This window comes from Varroa destructor, unplaced genomic scaffold (genome assembly GCF_002443255.2).
Source record: "Varroa destructor unplaced genomic scaffold, Vdes_3.0 BEIS01000002.1, whole genome shotgun sequence".
NCBI lineage: Eukaryota > Metazoa > Arthropoda > Arachnida > Mesostigmata > Varroidae > Varroa > Varroa destructor.
Window position 1 is genome coordinate 47,797,129 of NW_019211455.1, and position 20,385 is coordinate 47,817,513.

General features: G+C 38.7%; 1 protein-coding gene across 1 annotated transcript; it reads right to left on the reverse strand.

Annotated features, from left to right (window-relative positions):
• Positions 1 to 196: 196 nt before the first annotated feature.
• Positions 197 to 19,972, reverse strand: LOC111243735 (uncharacterized). The gene is made up of 22 exons (XM_086978547.1): positions 19,862 to 19,972; positions 18,613 to 18,679; positions 18,153 to 18,248; positions 17,510 to 17,660; positions 17,040 to 17,150; positions 16,574 to 16,814; positions 16,218 to 16,357; positions 15,578 to 16,014; positions 15,220 to 15,406; positions 14,699 to 14,907; positions 14,046 to 14,085; positions 10,283 to 10,389; positions 7,558 to 7,662; positions 6,796 to 6,891; positions 6,514 to 6,664; positions 5,878 to 6,000; positions 5,296 to 5,536; positions 4,657 to 4,799; positions 3,745 to 4,004; positions 1,703 to 1,900; positions 1,385 to 1,571; positions 197 to 1,069 (listed from the first exon to the last, which is right to left on the reverse strand). The coding sequence occupies exons 2-22, from the start codon at positions 18,669 to 18,671 to the stop codon at positions 860 to 862; spliced, it is 3,492 nt and encodes a 1,163-aa protein (XP_086834673.1). The 5' UTR covers positions 18,672 to 18,679; positions 19,862 to 19,972; the 3' UTR covers positions 197 to 859.
• Between the last annotated feature and the right edge of the window lie 413 nt (positions 19,973 to 20,385).

The window sequence follows — 20,385 nt, forward strand, 5'->3', positions numbered from 1 at the left end:
GCATAACATGAGTTTAGTAAGTTCAGCCATGTCTGTAACGTACCTCAAGATTAGAGCTTTAATCAGTGGTGTTTATGTCGTTGGTAAATATTATGCTTAGTAAAAAAAAAAATAGGCTTACCGACGATGTCTCGTAGTTTTTTTTTATCCGAAAAGATAGATAGAGAAAGTTGACCGCCACCCGTAAAGAATAGACTTTTATGGACTAGACTTTTATTTATTTTTTTTTGTTTAGGCTGCCTGACTGGGTAGAAGCGTGTCTTTATGTGTACAGAGAGAAAGTCTGCGTGAATGCGAGACTGTCAGAAGTAGCCCTTGTAAAAGGTAATATGCTCTTCTCCTGTTTATGCTTCAACTGTAAATGAATCGTATGTCCCAACTATTACTGGTCTTTTGTGTTAGCTAAATGCACGCAGTGTATATATGATAAAATAATTTTTATTAACGGCTATTTTTTCTTATTGAAAGCAGCAGTAATGGATTGGTTATGCATGCATCTTAGAAGAGATTACACAGAAATATATCTGGAACGCATTTTGTTCTGTCAAAATGTTTTTATCAAACTATACCAGTAATCTCTTGGTAAGCTATTTAGGACGGACGCCAGGCCCTTACTTCATTATTACGCATAGTTGATTCTCACTCCACTCAACGTACTATCATGCACTCGGATTAAATATTCATTTAAAAAGTAAACGTATTTTTTCATAGTTAATCTCATTCTTACTATATGATCTTCTTCAATTCAGATCATTTTGATTATTCCACATGTCCAGCACATGGATTTTAGCAGCTTCATATTCAGTATGCATCCTTATCACATTTATCGAAGGTTAGAATATTGGAACGTCCTCGCTGTTCAATGACCGACTTTCTCTATAGTCACCAATAGAGGATCTTTGATTTTTTGTAGAACAGGAAGACAATCAACGTTAATGTGCGCATCATGCAGCCTATCGAACTTCCCGGCCTTGAGGCGATACTTTGTTAATAGTTTGGCTACCGTAATCTTGATTTCCATCTGAGCGAACCGCATCCCGATACAGTTACGTGGACCAACGCCAAACGGCTGAAGAGAAAATTCGCTCCGTTATGCTATTAGATTATTGATTGTAGTTAAAAAAAAAAAAAAATAAATAAATAAATATTGCAGTTGGGTAGTGTACATATTATGACAAAAAAAATTGACTGCAATGGATACAAAATTGACGCGGGTTTCAGTCGAGCCATAAAATTCATGGGGTAAATACATTATTGGACTTTTGTCGTCACGATCTATGTTCCGGAATCGTGAACCGTTTTATACCGATAGGTTAAGCAGGTTGATTCCAAGATATGTATATATATATATATATATATGTCGATATCGAAATAGGTTGACTACCTGGTGTGCAAACAGCATGTCAACAGTTCGATTTTCAGGCAGGAATCGATCAGGACGAAATTTCATTGGTTCCTGAAAAACATTGGGGTCGTTGTGTAACTGGCAGGTAGACGCAGACACGCTCAGACCCTTAGGGATTTGAATGTTTTCATACTCCTTGTCCTCGCTAGCCGTGCGAACCGTGAATCTAAAGCAATTTAGAATAGATACAAGTTGAGGATGCAATAACATGACGTTTTGCCACTATAATACATATTTGTGTAACGTATTTGAAGAATCGATGTTTGCATATAAATAACTGAAAATAGCGCCACTTACGAGTAAATGGGTGGGTACATTCGAAGTGTTTCTTGAAGCACAGCCTCTAGATACTGGCATTTCTGAAGAACTTCAAAATCGAACCGAGTTCCGTTATTTGTTGCTTGGACGAGCTCCTCACGAAGGCGCTCCTGCACTTCAGGGAAGCGAACGAGTAGACGGGTCATGAACGCTAATGTAGAAGAAGTTGTTTCGTAACTGTAAAGGTAGAATAAATAGAATCTTTAAGAATTGCTTCACTCCATTAGGTGTAACATTTTCCACTCTAGAAATTAGGTCTATTACATTAGGTTGAAAATAAAGTTCTTGCTCTATGAACGTGCTGTAGCGGTACAGCATTATCAGTGTAATTTCAGGTCAAAAAAACGCGTTAAAATGGATGTTCGATATATTCTGTGCTACGGATTTTGTCAAGGTCGAAGCGCCGTCGAAACAGGCCATAATATTTTTTTTGCGTACCCTAGCGACGTTGTATCTAAGAGGACTGGCAAATAAAGGCTGGCTTGTCATGTTTGAAAACGATGTCCAAAGCAGAAAGAATGCTTCCCGTCCTAGTTGAACGCCTGACCATAATGATGTCCAATCGAAGGTACTACTGAAGGGAGATTGCCGACAAACGGGTCGAGAACTAGTAGAAAAGATCAGCATTTTACGTCCTTTAAGCTGACGCAGAAACCTGAGGCTTATTATTTCTCTAAATCCAACAGAGAATTGCGGCTTAACGTCCATCGGTGCTTCCGACCGATTTGAAAAAATTACGTCAGCTGTGCTAATGCAATAATACACAACAGTGAGCGGTTAAAAATTTTTGTTTTAAGAAAACAATCACGGAGAAGTTTGCGCATCGAAAAGGGCATACCGAGCCACTTATTTCTAAACGAAAAAAATATTTCATGATGATTGTACGCCATCGAACCAGGCACTTGGAACGGAGATATGTTGATTTCATGATGATTCCTTTCTGCTGATCGCAGCAATTGCGCCATAGCTGTGCCTAATGCAGGCTTTATACGACAACGTCGCAAGGGAGCGGGCCCAGTATTTCAAGGAGAACATGGTGAAGCTTGTCCTAGACACGTCTGCGTTTCGTAATGCGAATAGTTTTTCATCGCTTGAACCCTGTCCTGATGAAGTCCTACGGAACGTTGGATCTTAATATCTCACGCGAAACTGGGCGTCACGTGGCCACAGTGACCGACATTTACATAGAACATTGATCAGAGATCGCATATTGGGTGGCTCCAGGAGCGATATAATAGACTATGCTGTAACATTTACACGCGATAGATTCGACATGCATAATGTCAATGAAATGATGTGATCCTGCATCATGTCAACCTTACCCCTTTTGTCATGTACTAATACGCACAACTGTAACCTATAGATTGCTGGGCTGTTATTCCATATGACTCGTACCGCGGTTCAAAAGGTGGGTCAGCAATAAATTTCCACCTGGCGTGTCATGGCATAGAATAGCTGTTTTACCCTTGAGTGATTTTATAAACATCCTATGGCGTCTCATAACGCAGGAACACCTCACAAATCCTTCCATAAACTAGCTAACATAGATATCTGCGTTATGTGCTCTGGTAACTATCTCCATACATGACAATAAGTCAACCAGGCTATTTAGGAGAAAAGATCCGATAGACGATGTCAGCTCGTCTTGCCTAATGATAGCGTCACGCCGCATAGGGCAAGCATCGCAAAAGCTGTCCTCTTCGACCTCGAATAGAAGGGTTTTGTCGCACCCTCCATATCCTCTGGACTTTGTGCCGATGGATTTTCGCTCTAAGGGCTTTCGCGGCCCTAGCTTCGATACGGATCGATCACTCAAAACGTAATTGGAGAACTTCCTCGAAACGACATACATTATTTAATGGAGCAATACGAGAATGTCATGAACATATATAGCCAGGAATACGTAACGTCATAGCTTGACGTTACAGGAGTGAAAAATGCAGTGTTTTTTATTCAGTAGAAAAAAAACGGGCGGACTTCCTTTCCAAGATAAAACATAGATGTTTAGGAACTCTGCTTACCCAGCAAGAAGAACAAGGAATGCGTTGATAGTGACTTCTGAGTCTGTGAGTCCCTTAGATTTGTTAGCAAAGGGATGTCTAACTATTTGCTGGTTGTCCGAACCATTGTGCTCGCTGCTTTTTACTGTACCAAACGTTCTTTTTTGTTGTTTTTTGCGTTCTTCGGTCTCGTTGCCTGCGATCAGTGAATTCAGGTCCACTCCGTCCTCCTCTGTCGATTGAGCATCAAGCATCAGCTGAAGTAGATCCGTACGTCGATTCTATACCGTCACAGAAGTAGAAAAGGGCTCTTCTGTCAGTGATCCGTGATTTTTCTTATATGGACCTTACGTAAACAAACTGCTACCACTTCAGTAGACAATGTCTACTTAAACAGCTATTATCAATAGAACAATGATAGTACGTTGATTTGCAATGTCCGTCACACACTCTTGATCTAGAATTTACTTTTAGGCTAAGCCTTGTAAAAGGTCTCCTAACCTATGAGGAGCATATAGTTGCTAAAGAACATTAATGCTGTATAGTAGCAGTTTTATTTAATTTTTAAGTTTTATTTAAAACATTATTCAACTGATAGTCATTCATACAATATCTATTTAATAGAACATTATAAGCATTTTAATAGCATTTGTTTACAAGGAAATCCCGTTTGATAGCAAAGTGTCTGTGTAGTACAATTAGGTGAAGAATTTACACTGGAAATTTTGCAGATTTAAGGATCCAGCAACAATAATACACTTTGGTGAGATAACCTATATGAATAAGATATTTTAAACGCACGTTTTTCAGTAACAGTTAATTGACAAATTTTTTTTACCCTATTTCTGACTAATACGATCCTTTCATAGTGAAGTTAATCGCAACACCTATTAATATCATACAATCGGCTCAGTTGCGGCAATTAAAACTTACCGCCGGGTTGGCGCGACGCGTTTTGACCACTTTACTACACTGGTCCTGCAGAACCCTTACAGGATCTTCACCTTGATTAAGAAACATAAATGAAATTCTCTGGAACAGCCCGTAACCAAGTCTTAACAGGATCGGGAACGCAACTGAAAGGTAATACACAGTGTTTGCTTAGAAATTACTACAGAATATGATGCTGGACAATGTACGTTTGTTGACCGGCCAGTCTTCAATCAGTGTGGACGGCGAAGCGATCCTTTTCGACAAATTTTTTACAGGTTTCAGGATTTCCATAGGTTTCGCAAGACGATTTGCTCTCGTTTTCAATTAGTACTAAGAGTGTCCAATAGGTCGTCAGCGTGGACGGATACGTGCGCTATGTAACGGGAACCGAGAATTCAACGATATTAGTTAAGATAAGGATTGATGAGCTTAGAATACACAGGTAATAAAAGCGTACATTGGCACCTATCGAGCCTACCTAATGAAGCAGTTTAATTACTCGGCTAAAAGAGATTTCCTGAAAAGGCTTCGTTTGTTACGTACGGAACTTGGGTCTGTTGAAATAGAGAGGCATTCTATTTACAAGCGAACAGATCAAATTTGAAAAGCGATTTATAGCAATTACTTAATAAAACGTACGAAAAGGCAGGGAAATGAGGGTTATAGAGACGCTGAATATAATCCTAATATGTTTGAGTAGCTTCGAGTTAGCGACGTCCTTTTGAACGGCAAAATCGACCCCCATTGCGGTTTGGCAAATTGTTTCCAGCGTCAAAGCTTGGTAGAGTATATAGAGTTCAATCGAGCGCGCACCGGACTCATAGACTTTGTCGACGTTACTTACGAAACCATCGACAATCTTTGACATCTCTGACGCAATCTGAAGGGACCAAGAGATCAGATATTAATTAATTTCACAATTTTTATAGAAAAGGAAAAACAATTGGTAATCAGGTATATTTGACAGCATCAATGATTTTACGTTGATCGCTTAAATTTTCAGAGCAGATATCGATCTCTTCTCTTGTTGTACGAGTAATTTGGAAGCAGTGCAGAATAATTTGTAGCGATAACGATCCGTTTCACATAGGGCCGCCCTTTCCGGCGAATTTCAACAATCTCCCTACAGAAATGTGACATAACTGCTTAGGTTTGCACGACACATTTATCAGGTAACGGTCGATAAACTAAGTCGTTATCAGTATACCTATCAACACGTACCTGTTTGAGTTTGCTAACTGTAAACGATGGGGTTAACGTCGAACGGACATGTTTCCACCGCTGACCCTTAAGAGCTGTAAGGGCTTCATCGAAATTGCCACTGGCACCGCCTGATAGAAGTTCCTGCGAAGAGCACATGGTTGATTGCACAACAAATACCATTATTAACAATGACAATGTTTCAAATTAACTTACGTACGTCCTGGAAATGTCCATGAGATCCGAACCGTCCTCTAAATTAGAACTTTGATACACTTTTCCATGTTACATACCGATTAGCACAAACAGCTGACATAAAACAACAATGTATTTGCTAAATCATGTGGAAAAGAAAAAAACATTTTAAAAACGAATCATCTACTTGTTAAGCGGTTAGAGACGAGCGTATAGAACACTTAAAGGGAACTTTATACAGAATAACTTATGAAGTATTATACGATACAGTTTCTGTATCGTATAACGTAGTTATTACTATATCGTATCATTATCGTATAATGTATAAAAGCCAGTCACCTTTTGTGAGTACGTTACAGCTTTTATTTATATGTGAGATACTGATTTTCTACGGTTATGGTGGAGTTACGAATAACGTACACTATATGACCAAATAGTAAGAAACAATTGTTTGATACGTACAGGTCGATCTGTGAAGCTAACGAAATCTCGAAGTAAGATGTGCTTCAGAACTTTATGGTCAGCGATCAGCAGAATGGGTTCGTAACCAAAGAAATAGCCAACAATAGGACCGTAGCGGCGATGCCATTTCATTTGTGCCTCCTTATGACCCCTGCCGTTGAAAAAGAGTAATACCTTAGTATACAAACTAACGTTGTAGCTTGTTGATGGAAATCATTACGGCAAATCTTTAGCCATAAATCGTCATCTAAGATTTTAGATAGAGGTGACAGGAATACTTACAACCGATAGATTTCCCATGCGTTGCCAAATAGGAGCGATGGAGGCGGTCCCGGGATACGCAGTTTTTTGAACGTTTGGAAGTTATCGTATCTTAACCTGAAATGTAAAAAATTAAAAAGATATCGTTCGAACCTATGTTTGGCTTAATATTCAGGCTACATCCAGCTGTAGAACGAAGCCGTTTAGCTTTGTCGTGTCCAGACTAGCAATACCATTGTACCGTAACGGGGATTAACAGTTCCAGCATGCAGAATTTTAATACCGTATTTGTTTTTTTCACGGGAATGTTCTTTAAGGGTGACGTTTGTCTAAAAACATTAGCTATGTACGTTTAATTAGACAGTGAATCCTTTTCTATTACAGGAGACTATTGTGCTGAAGTCCTAGGTCGCACTGATATGTACACAATAATTGTTTCCAAGATCGTTTGGTGACGTTCCATCTAAAGCCCCCATATAATTAACCATCCCGAAAGTAGCTTGAAATCCTTAAAAATGTATTCAAATGAGATCTCGTTGTTTCGAGTGACCTAAGTTGAGCACAAACTTGACTCCGATTTGTGGCAAAAAAAAATGGAAATCAATATCGGTTTTAGACATCGTAAATACGATCAAACGAACTGCGAGCGTTACCTAATAATCAATACGATAATTAGATGATAAATTGGGCATCCGTAGAAAAAAGCCTTGAGATGATCTCGCGGTAATAAGATAGCCGTCTAAACTGTAGTGCTCATCTTTCCAGGTGTCGAGAACAACTTACTTGAACTGGTACGCAAGCCAGAGGACGAAGCAGGCGGCCGCTATAGACCAAAAAACCATTTTGTTCGTTAGTGGGAAACCGGGTTTCTCAATCTTTTCTGATGCCCTAAATGAAAAAAGATCTCGTTAGCTAAAAGCAAAGATCGGATAATAACCACTGACGTGTAGGAAGCAATGTCCTAAGTTTCATCGATAAGTAGGGAAGTATCAAGCCCGTTGCCACTGAGGGGCTGCGCGAACAACTGACAAAAGGCCAAGCTTTGCAGAAACCTCAGGCTCACTGAGAGAAGACCTAGAGAGACTGAGCAAGCGTAATAGACCGATTCATCGAATGTTAGAAGCGAAAACTTTACAGCGTCTCTAAATTTTTAATTATACAGTCCATCGATTAAACTAGGTGTAGTAATAGGTACACTCGATTTCTGAATGGGTACTCAAATACGTACTTTCTAAATTTTCAGGAGTGACTTTCCCTATGAATACCGACTTGGCTATAAAAAAAAGTTAATGCCTGTTTCCAAATGCCGAACTCAGTTTACTTGCACTGATCGGAAGGCGGTTTCGTGTGGTAACATATGTCAAACAGAAAGAAAAGGACGGGAACGATTACACTGTTATCAGAGAGGGAAGTAATCTACTTGGATTTAATTACTATTGATTTTGCCAGATCAAAAGTCATATTGGCACGTAATACGGTTCCACGACGTGAATAATCTTTGAGAGATAAGACAGGAATCGATGTTGACTGCCAAAAATTGCGATGACTTGGCAAAACGATTTCATAGAAAGTGAAAGAGATTTAGCTGATGATGTACCGTATTGAATTTAGCCAAGACAATAGTTTGTGGCTAAATATCCAGGTGTCAATGATGGAGTGTATAGGACAAACGATTGCCTACATCGGATCTACGTCAGGTGGAATTTTGCAGATGGATCTACTTTAATCCTTGCTGTTGACATATTTCATAGCATACCCATTTTATTTCTGAAATTTTGGAAGATTGGAAACTGTAAGGCGCCGTTACGTCCGTTATGGATATGCTGTTAAAAGTGAGACCGTCCGGATTTTGTGTAATATTGTAAATTGAGGTAATGTAAGGAAACCTCTGGGAGTGTTGGTTAGAGCTGCTGTTTTAGAATGTCCGAAAGCTAGCACTAAGATTTGGCAGGTGCCTTAACTACGTCGTATAATATTTCCTTATGAAAATCTAGCTTGTATTTTATTTTAATTACAAAAATGTTCAAATATCGAACAGAACTTTCCAGGGTCCTGGAACATTTGCGCTCCTTCGGCATTGAGTAGGAAAAATTGCCAGACGCGCTACCACTAAAGCAGTGGCTTTTTATGATATGTTATATATTTTTGGCCCGGTACTAGAGCAGTTATTCATTCACTTAGACGGTGGGCTGCTAGCACTATACCGGGTAAGTTTACGACGGGATTCGAACCTGGATAACCGCGTCTTTTGAATTTCAGCAGAAAAACACATAAGTCACGGCGGTGCTGCCATGGGCAAGGCCGTATAGTGCCCCTACCTATTTGCGTAAGAGGATTAAACCTGCTGCGAATAAAATTAAGTCATAATAACTAAACAAAGCGTAACGAACTTATATTAGTGTCGCTGTTTCTTTCAATGAAGCATCTTAAGGACATTCAGCGCTGTCCTATTTAGTGTGCCACAAGTTGCTGAGCCTACAAGTATGTAATGCCTTAATTAGTGGACGAAAACTCGCTGTTTGTACTGGAAGTACAGACTGAAGGCTGCGGCCAAAATTTCCCAGCAGTTACGTGTTTACTTTTTTCTATCCAGGTTTTTACACTTTGCGTTCGTCATCCTGTGGTACAAAAATGTGGGTCTACTTCAGTCATTTTTTCCTTATAGTTGCTAATGAATCACGAGTAACCCGACGTATCGCAAGCTACCTGTTCCCTGAACATAGGAATGTTGACGAGCAAATACAGAAGACGACGATAGGCTCACACGTGTAAACATAAGGCCCTTCTAAATGTAGTTTGCTTTATGTTTAGGCTAAAGCTAGCTTAGTCCAGTGCGACTAGTCTCTTCCACAGCAGCTGAGCACCGCAGACAGTGTCAGGTAAAAAAAAAAAAACGCGTAGATTTCTTATTAATGTTGTTGCAATAAGTGCTTTTCAATGTACGTGCCGTTTTAGCTCACGTGGCATCTGCTGTATAGAGATAAGCGGATAAATCGTTGATTAATTTTAAATTCTGCCGGTTTGGTCGTGTGTGGCCAGTCTGCCTCCGTGTCTGAAGGTTGTTTTTTTAGTTTTCTGCATACTGATCTCGAGTATGACCTCCCAAGGCGCCGGGTATTTTGAATAAGGCTTGGCAAATCAGCGATTAAGATATCAAACGAACTGGAACAAACAATTTAGAGCTAAGGACAGACAAGCGCGCAAATTTAGCGGGTGCTAACGCGGTTAGAAAATACCAGCCTAGCTTTCACGCTATTGTGGCGAGTATCTAAATGTGAAACCTGCTGTAACTAAACGAGATTTTAAAAACTGATCCTGCTATTCCGTGATCTATAATTACTTGGTTACCCTGTTAAGCAAGATATCCTATCTGCGTACTTATTGCATGTTCTGCCGATCAGTGATGGGATATCTGACTTGCAGTTCAAAGCACCTGCAGCTACAGGATGAGATTTTTAATAAAATTTCCTTGCAAGATAGCCAGTTTTTACATGACATGGTACCATACCGATTGTAAATGTTTTCAGAAACGCTGTGCTCCATATCTAGCCACTGGAAAGGGTCAGTTGAAGTCATGAAGTTGACAGATGACAACCATTCCTCTTTTTTGTTTCTCTATAAACTCTGCAACAATGTTAAACAAGAAGTTAGCTTATTTGCAATTCATTAAAGGTAATTGTAATTCCGCAATCGTTTATGTAGTATTACAAGCTGTCTCCTATGTTGGGATCAATCACAACTTTAACGTAAGCTTGAGCTAATGCTACAACAATGTCGCAAGTTTGCGACACCGGTACGATCAGGATTGCGGCCTCTAGCCATTGACCTATTTGCGACCGTGCAAACAATCAAAGATCTTCGCTTAAAATCTCTCGGGTACTCTCCGTGCTGGATATATAAACAGTTTTATAAACATATTTAAGTTCAACTTTCACAAGAAGTATGGGTGATAAACTTGGAATCAAGTTCGAGATGCTGTTCTATTTATAGGGGCACTATTTTTAAAAATTCTTCGGTGAACGTTTCTATCTAACTGCCTGTTGCAACGATTCAAGCAATCGAGCGACATTGTAAAGGTCGTACTACCTGCCTATGTCTGTGTTAACTTAAATATTATTATCTATTCAATTTTTTCAAAAACCCAGTTCGTAAATTCTCTTCACGAATGCCAAATCTAGTTTCCAGACCCACTAGCCCACTTTGCAATGCCCATCAAATGCATATTTAGTTTTGTTTTCGCTTCTTTTTGGTCTTTGACTGACTCCTGAGTACTCGAACTTTCCATACCTTCTGGCTCCTGACTTGCTTTGGCAATAAAATCCATGAAATGCGACATTTTTATTTGTATCTTGGTTATTTTTGTTGATACTGCTTACATGTTGGCGTATGTATTTACTACGATTTTTCTATGCTCAATGACTGTAAGATCAGCATGCAGCTTGATGGACTTTGACTACCCATTTGCCTCTGAGGCGCTATTGTGTACGAATAAGTAAGTATAGATAATTTTTACAGGCAATTTTTCTGTTTTGCTTGTTTTATACGACCTTATCTAATGGTTGATTTAGCTTTAGAATGGAGGAACGTGAAAGACAATTTACCAAGGTTACGTTAGCTCATCCAGGTCAAGGAAAATGACGAATGATTGTTTTTTTTCGAACCTGCGGGACTATTAAATGTACTGATGGTGGTGGGGTGCTTGGCTAGTATATACTGAGAAGAGAATGATCCGCCTTTAAACTTCCAACACTGTGTGAGGTATGGAAAATGTCTACGTGGAAACGTCACGTCTCCAGGTTGACTGTCGTTACAAAAAATGATGTATCGAACCGATGGCTAAGATAGATATTAGGTTAACCGACCTTTTGAGGTTTGATCAAAGATGGTCAAACCTTGCCTAGCGCAAAATCTGCGGTCACTTTTTTCGTATTGAAAAAGGATAGAAATTTATCACAGATTACGCAAATATGCCCAAGTCATATATACATTATATATATATATATTATATATATATATATATACTCTGCGTGTGTAATGGATCAAATTAACTAATGTAAACCTTTAGGTCTCAAGTCCCATTTATCTTAAGTTGATTGTAATCATGTTATGTATAGATGTCGCTCTGGCGAGTAGTCAATTTAGAAGTTAAAGGTGCAACCAAAGCCAGAGCATGCACGAGAACGTTTCTTCTTGTCTTTTTTATATTATTTTCCTCGATCGATTTAATTTGAGAAATTAATAAACAAAAGGACGAAGTAGAAAATATATAAAAGATAAGAATGAAATACTTGACTTGCAAAACACAACGTTTCGTAACAGGACAAGCTCCAAAACAAGTCAATAAAATGACATTAATAAAAATTCAATATAATATTTTATTAAGTGAAAGGAAGTTATAATAACTCTTGAGTAACAAACGTAATACAGCTAAAGTTAAAATTCTTAGAATAACCACAACAGACACATCTATTCTATATCACGGGCCTATAATAAGACTACATTTCTAATACTAGGGATAGAGATTTAGCATAGCAGACAGCTGAAAACTTTGATTTACTAAACCTCGTATTGTTATCATGATCAGTAATTCCATCTTGATTTTTCATTAGACGAAATTTTTACCTATTGACGCTAGTTTGTACTACTAAGCGTGTCCAATTGCCGGGTTATAATGGGCGTCATAAAAATTATACTGATTTCATTCAAGTCGACATCTTAATAATAAATTAACTACTTTATATGAGAAAGATTTTTCTTATATCTATATATATAAAAGAAAAATTATATAGTTCTGACGGTAAACGTGACCACGTTATACATTTCTCGAGATTGTCTTGAGCAGTTATGGCGTAGCCTGTGACATGTTGCGGTGCATCCTGATTGATGGTTTGAACAGGAGTGCATATAGTTAGGAAGCCATACTTGAACAGGCGTGGTAAGGTAAGGTAACCTAATTCGGGACGGAGCCTATATCGGATATCGATACGTACTGATGATTCTATTATAAAAACTACTTTCTTCTGTTTCCATATAATCTAAACAGCGGGTCAATTATATTATTTATTACAGTCAAATAAACATCTTTTATATTGAGTGTATGTAGGCCATACATAAAATAGAACTTCTCGTACACTTGAACAAGTGTCTAAACCGATGTGCACTTAGGGTCTGAAATATTGAAGTACATGCCGGGTCATATTATAAAAACCTATATAATTATAGATGTTTTCTATAGAATTTGCATTAATTACAATACAATATTTTAGACATGACAAATATTAAGCAAACCCAAGTTCCTTTAGAAAGCAAGGTTTCCTTCTCTGTATGTACGTACGTACGTTTAACCCAGACCCAGAAACCCAGACTGGACCTAGACCAGACTAGCTAAACCTGCCCTCTGTAATAGCGACTTGCCAGTGTAGCACAAATTGTGCGCATATCGATGATACAATATTTGTTTTTTTTTTTTTTTTTTTAAATATAAATCGATTACTGAATAAAAGGTGTTCATAGTAGCTACGTTTCATACAATACTATCGTCGATTGGTAACACTTCGGGTCGAGTGTAAGTTTTTGCGAGAGATATACCAGCAAATGGACCAATTGTCATTCCGTATGATACCATGATAGCACACAACAGATACACAGTCACTAGAACAAGAGGAAACTAGCTGACGATGTTTTGAGGCTGGGCTATAGACCCAACTGACCCAAGATTGCAAATCTTTATTTAGTTTCAATTTGATTTTAACTTAGCGAAATAACAATAAGTATTTATTAGCGATATAGATAGTTTAAGTCTGAAATTATTACTGCTCCATTAAGAGATCTCGCCAAAAGAGCGTACTTAACTATTGGCCACTGGTAACTGGTAACAAACAAGCTTAAATATTTTAGTTATATATATATATATATGTATATATATATATATATATATATATATTTTTTTTTTTTTATGTAGAATGCATTTTCTCCTTGTTCAACAAAGGCATTGGATTAACGTAAATAGTCCAAGCAGGCAATTTACATCTACGCCATATGACATTTTCTACAAATATTTGATATGTCATAACCCATAAGTCCAGGTTTATTACCAGACGATCCAAGTTCAAGGAGGGAGACCTAACTCTTTCTGGGCCAAAAATAAACGTATGCCATTTCCATAAAATTAACTTGTAAGTAAGCGAAGTGCTCTAATAAATAGCTTATCACATGCAATTTCGACAAGTTTATGTGCGGTATAGTTCTTCATTTAGCGGCAGATCTGATACCTCAATGAAGGTAGCTAGTAAATTTCGGAGGACAAAGCAGCTGTTGCGGTACAAATGTTACGGTATAACTATTACTACAATAGCTATTATTTTCGGAGTTTCGACCACCTATTATATAATGCGCAGGCAAGAGCCCCATTCCGACTTTATTGATACACAGGGAAAATGTAACACAAGATATTTATTAGTCTTAATATTTCGTAGCGGCAGCCATTTTATTTCACAGTCTAATTGCGGCAATGACGTGACGTAGTCCACATTTGAAGGCTGGTATCGCCATAGTTTCACGCTGGCGGCCAGCCATCCCAATGGATGTTTAATGGCAGTATCAGGTAGAGAAATTCGAAACAGGTACCGTATCGCATATACAACTGCCTAAATCAAATGAAATGCCTTTCTACGGAGTTTCGACGGAACCGTCTATAGACTTGTGCGATTTTTATTTGTTCTGTGTGTGTGATGCAGCATAACTACAACGAAGATGTCTCCCTAGTTCCCATTTTTAAAAAAGTTTTTCTTAAACTTTTGAAGAAGACTCTATTGGATTAATTAGAATAGAGAAATTATCGCTTTTTCACGTAAAATATTACTACGGAAAATGTCACAAGCATAAATATTGCTTATAGCATAAATAAAAAGGTTAATCAAGTTACTATGCGTTCAGCTTCTCGAGACTGACGTTTAGTGGGTCCTTGATTCTCTGCAAAAATGGGGTCACTTCGCATTTGATGTTTACGTCACCCACAGTGTCATAGGCCCCAGCAATTAAGCGATAGTGCGTTAGTAATTTTGCAAGGGTGATCTTAATCTCCATTTGTGCGAACTTCATTCCGATACAACTTCGAGGACCAGCACCAAACGGCTGAAAAATTGTTAACATTTTATATTGTACCCTTAATGAAGTTCGCAATTTTTACTCTTTCTATGAGAGAAAACGTATTCAAATCAATCGGGAGATTATTACTGACCATTTGTAGTTTTCATAGACTGTTTTGTGTTTCTTCACTGACCGTTATGGGTAGAACCAACCTTTAACTGGCATTTTTTTTTGAGAGAGATGTTATTTTGCGTTGCTACCGAAAAACACTTCACATTATGTTTGCAATTGCTACTGACAGTAAATTATAATGTTTTATCATAAAGAAACAACGAAGATCCAAAACATGAATCGTACCTGCCAAGCAAATCCCATTTCCGGCGAATGATTTTCGGGAAGGAATCGATCAGGGCGGAACTTCTGCGGCTCCGGGAATATCTCTGGGTTGTTGTGGAGCTCGCACGTGGACGCAAACACTGCCATATTTTTAGTAATCGTTATATTGTCATATGTACTTCCTATTGAGGATTTGCGTATAGTAAAGCTGAAATAAATATATACAACTTAAGCTCAGTGAGATGTGCTATGTTTAATGAATAAGAGCACTTGCTTAATCGATATCCATCTTACGTAGATGTCAGACTAGAATCGATCGTAGTAAACAAATGAAGGGAGACAAATGGAGAAAAGGCAAACTGTTACAAAGGTTACTTACGCATAGACTGGCGGGTACATTCGAAGGCACTCTTGGATAACCGCATCCAGGTACTGGCAACGTTGAAGGCGTTCAAGGTCGAATCGGGTGCCGTTTTCCGTTACTTTAAGCAGAGCTTCGCGGAGGCGTTCCTGAACTCCTGGGAAACGAACTAATAGTCGAGTGATAAACGCCAACGAGGACGAGGTCGTTTCGTAGCCTGCGAGTAGAATTAGGAAAGAATTGTCGATCACTTCTTTATCTGTAAGGCTGTTTCGTTTGACACTGAATGGACACTTCCTTTGAATGGTGCTATTAGAATCCGCAGTGAGCTCTGCCGCCAGCTCTTCGTCGCGCTCTGGCTTGTCTGCAGTAATGAATGATTTGACGTTGATGCGTTTACTGCCTCCTATCATCTGAGCATCGATCATCAGCTGCAGAAGATCGGCCCTGTGAAACTGTTTAGAGTCCACGTAACTATGTCACATAATGTTGTATAGCATAAGTCCCTTGGTTAATTAGCTAAATTAGAACATTTGGCGCCTGTTAATGGGCGAATGACTCGTGATCCGGTTTATTATTACGTAGAAGATGCGCCTTGTCTGCTATGAAAGAATCGATTGTATAACAATAGTTACGCTAGTATTAGTCTTTGACATACGTTGGGATTGCTTTTACGCTGCTTAAAAATGTTGGCACATTCTTTCCTGAGCCTTCCGACAGGATCTTCACCTCTATTTTTCGCCATGAGTCGCCGACGACTTAGACCCGCTATTTTCCCCTGAAGCATTGGGAATGAGACTGAAAATAAAAAATTCTACTTGGCCATTAATTCGCCTTAGGTTACATATTGATCGAACCTGATAGGCTCGTATGATCACTTAGCAAAAACATACTGTTTTTACGTAGGGTCTAAAATTACCCAAAGAAAAATTGTGATTATAGATAGCTCTTTTTCTATTCCAAGCATTTATATTAGATTGTGATACGGCACAGCTTATTGATCGTAACGCTTACGGAATAAGACGAAAAGGATATTTAAATTAAGCGAAAAGAAGCTCTTCACATCATGAAGAATTTTCGACTTAGCGATGTCCTTCTGAACACGGAAATCGGCTCCCATCGCGCTACGGCAGATAGTCTCAAGTGTGAGAGCCTGATAAAACTCGTACATGTCAACAGAGCGTCCGCCTGATGCAAAAGCTTTATGCACATTATCCATGAACTCATCAACTATGCCCTCCACTTCCGAAGAAAGCTGAAAGCAAATACGTAAGCGTTTAGCCATATAAAGTACGTCTTTTTCTCATACGAGCGTATTACATATAGTCAAAAGGCCAAAATAACGAACGGACCTAGATGAATCTTCTACGGAAAGCAGCCAGTTTGTCTTTGATTGCTTGAACCTATTAGGCTGATAGGTTACGACGTTACCTGAATCGTAACTGAGTAGCTAATCTAAAACATCTGCGACCTGCTGTACCTGCTTGAGCTTGCTAGATGAAAAAAATGGCGTGAGGATAGACCGAACTTCCCTCCAACGTTGACCCGTGAGGTTCGACAGTCCATCACTACGCCGTTTACCTGTATGTGCCTACAAGCAAATTGAGAGAGAACAAATCGTCATTGGCAACTAAATTAAAATAATTATTTGCGTAGGGAAAGTTTCTAATCTAAGGCTAAAACATTTCTGAATCACAATCGTCACCGGAAGGCAGCTACTGGTGTAGTCATAAAAACCTGCCCAAGTGTTTGTCCATTGAATTCTATATACTCTAGCTTATTTTAACTAAAAAAAGTTTGTATTAAAATTTACTTAATCCAGAGAAACTTTCTGAAAGCCCAGCGGATTAGACGAACCGTCGTGGTTTGATGACCTGCGTCCTACCCATTATAGCACTCAAAGTTAGAACGTGCGTTGAGTTATTTGCAACACAAAAGAAAATTGCACACCGGTCGATCTGGGAAGGCGCTGAAATCTCTGACTAAGATATTCTTGAGAAGTTCAGGTTCCGCAATAAGAAGCACGGGTATATAGGCATAGTAGTAACCCACTACGGAACCGTATTTACGATGCCAGTCCAGCTGAGCATTTAGCTGACCTCTGGAAAGAAACGCAAAGCAAGAACTATATTACAGTTGCTTCTTGCTTCCGCCACCCTTACTTTAGATGATATGTTTCTGAAAATACTTTTACAAAAAAATGATCCATCGAATAGATTTTCGAATAACGTTTTCTCTATAGAAATAGTCCGTCTTATATTATTGTATGGGAGACGTGCATTAATAAACGGTCAGCAAACATCTACACCCTGCGCAAAGACCAGCTAATTGAATTAGCTAAGCTGATACTCTATCCAGTCTGAGTAAGCGTAGCCCTTTGTCTAGTTTACCCCAAAAAAAAAAGACAAAATCTCCTGTAGTTAGGATTCTCTAAATTCATCACGGAATAGAACATTATGACTCACAACCAGAGCGGCAACCGGTGAAAGCCTTCAAATCGCATTAAGTAATGTTGTTTTTTTCGGATATAGGGTGTTTATCAGACAATGACAGAAGCAATTGAGAGTCATAGATTGTACGTAAGCACACGTACTTGCAATAGATTTCCCACATGTTTCCGACGAGGAATGATGGCGGCGGACCTGGAATCCCAAGATTTCTAAACTTCTGGAAGTGTTCATATCGTTTCCTGAAAGAATTAGTTTGCCCTAGGCCTTCGGTATGAAGTGTATTGTAAATTTTTTACTTCAAAGGCAAAGTTCACCTTATAAAAATGAAATTTTTAAACTTTACTAAGGTCCGACTGCTGGGGCTCGCGGGCCTACTTATAATTTCGTCATGCCTGAGAAAGTACATTGAGCAGACTGGAAAAATATTTTCATTAAACATTAAACTTTGGTGATAAAGTTTAACGATCCACTGTTTTCAAACACTGGCTTGCTTCAAGCGCTATAAATACAACTTCAATCTAAGTGAACCTTTATAGAGCCATAACAGAGTAATACGCATAGTGCCAAGGATGCTACGATGTCTAATTATATCTAAAAGCCTACCAGATCTGGTACACGAAGAATACGACGCCGAACGCAGCAACAATGGGCCAAAGGACCATGGTGAGGCCTGTATATCACAACAAGATGTTATCAAAAAAAGAGTTCAGAGCAACGAAAGATCGCACCTACTAGTACAGATTCTACGTTCGAACGTCGTATCTAAACGTGCGACGAAAAACGCTATATACATTACACCAAGTAGCCAAATGTTTATATTGCACAGTCCTTTTAAAGAACACCACTCTCCTATGCGCACCCGTCGTCATTTTAAACAGACATTCTTCAACGTAAATAGCATAATATCAATACTGTATTATACGGCCCAAGGTTATGTAATGGTTGCCCTTATGAGACTGTCTAAACAAAACAAAAACAGGGGTCTTTCACTCGAGCAAGTATGAGCAAGCGTTCTTACGGAGACGAGGACTTTATTTATTTTATTAAATTATACACAGATCCTTGTTCGTTTGAGAAATACAGATATGCTCAGCAACTGGAATAACAGGACGCGCACAGTTGGTTCTCTACTGTATCCTCTGTGTCTGGCTTTTATATCGCCGTTACATCAATTAGCTTCCAAAATAAAGGATTAAATGTTAGAAATCTGCAGGCACTAAAGCCAGAAAATGGATAATTAAATATTTTTAACTTCCACTACTAGTATACAGATCTTTACTTCAACAATTAATAGTTTGTCTATATCCAAATTTAGGCCTAAACCACCCAGTTAATAGTGGAACATGTTGCGATTGCAGCATTAGGGGGACTTGAGACCTGATTTGTCCTAATAACACTGATTTGACAATCAGCAATGAACTTTTTATAGCCTTCTTAAAATGAATGGGTGGTGACGAACACGTTAGCGGCTATTGGAGGTATTTTTACAGTACAGAATTTTTTACAATTTTTTTTTACAAACAGAATACATTATGTATATGATAAACGATACGCATTTTACGGCAGTTATTGTAGCCTATGATTGACAAACATTAATCGCTATGTTACGCCGATATGATTCAATAACGGAATCGTTGATTTAATTTTTTCGTCATTCTGTTAGAATCTAGCGGCGTCAGGCTGGCGTACGCTTATGCGGTCTTTACAATTTTCAAAGCACACAGCCAACATACTTACTGAATTTTCAGTAAGTTTCTCATACTATCTGACAATAATCTGACATTATTAAGTGGAGAACTTCAAAATGGACTCAGCGGGATGTAACGCATCCATTACAAATTCATTCACTTACTATTTACTGGAAAGCAGGCTCGTCACGATGTTAATTTACAGCCGTTACGAGGTGTCTTTGATAAGTGGACGCTAATAGTTCCTAGACGATCATATAATCAAGATCAACAGGCGAGCGGCTGAGAGTAAAGCACTCGAAAAGGACGTTTTCTACCTCGAAGGTTAACACGAGAGTGGCAAGGAACGATTCCTCGAGAAACGGATTTCTCTTTCCACTCGCAGGAACGAGCATGAGTCCTCTCGTTGTTGAGTACAATAAATATTTTTACATTTGCTGACTATGGCTAAAGAGGTACTATTGCCATAGCGGGCACGGCCAAAACGTTTTGCCTTTGTTCTTATTATTTTCTCTCGTTGTGATAACTTTTCGTAATTTTAATGGCAAAATAAATGGTTTTGCTTTTTGTTAAGTTGACCACGCGTCAACTGAAATACACGCGTTTCTACTACAAAACATCTAATGAAACTGTTTCTCGATGCGACCACTTTGTTTATAGCATACGGCGGCAAACTAAAAACGTCACG

Bases quoted from the DNA above. Each gene is read 5' to 3' on its own strand.
- LOC111243735 (XM_086978547.1), bottom strand. From the start codon at position 18,671: ATGGTCCTTTGGCCCATTGTTGCTGCGTTCGGCGTCGTATTCTTCGTG. The intron at 16,358-16,573 runs GTAAGCGTTACG...TTTTATTTTCAG, and splicing joins TATCCTTTTCGTCTTATTCC to TCTCATTCCCAATGCTTCAG. The intron at 16,015-16,217 runs GTATGTCAAAGA...GACTCTAAACAG, and splicing joins AGCGTAAAAGCAATCCCAAC to TTTCACAGGGCCGATCTTCT.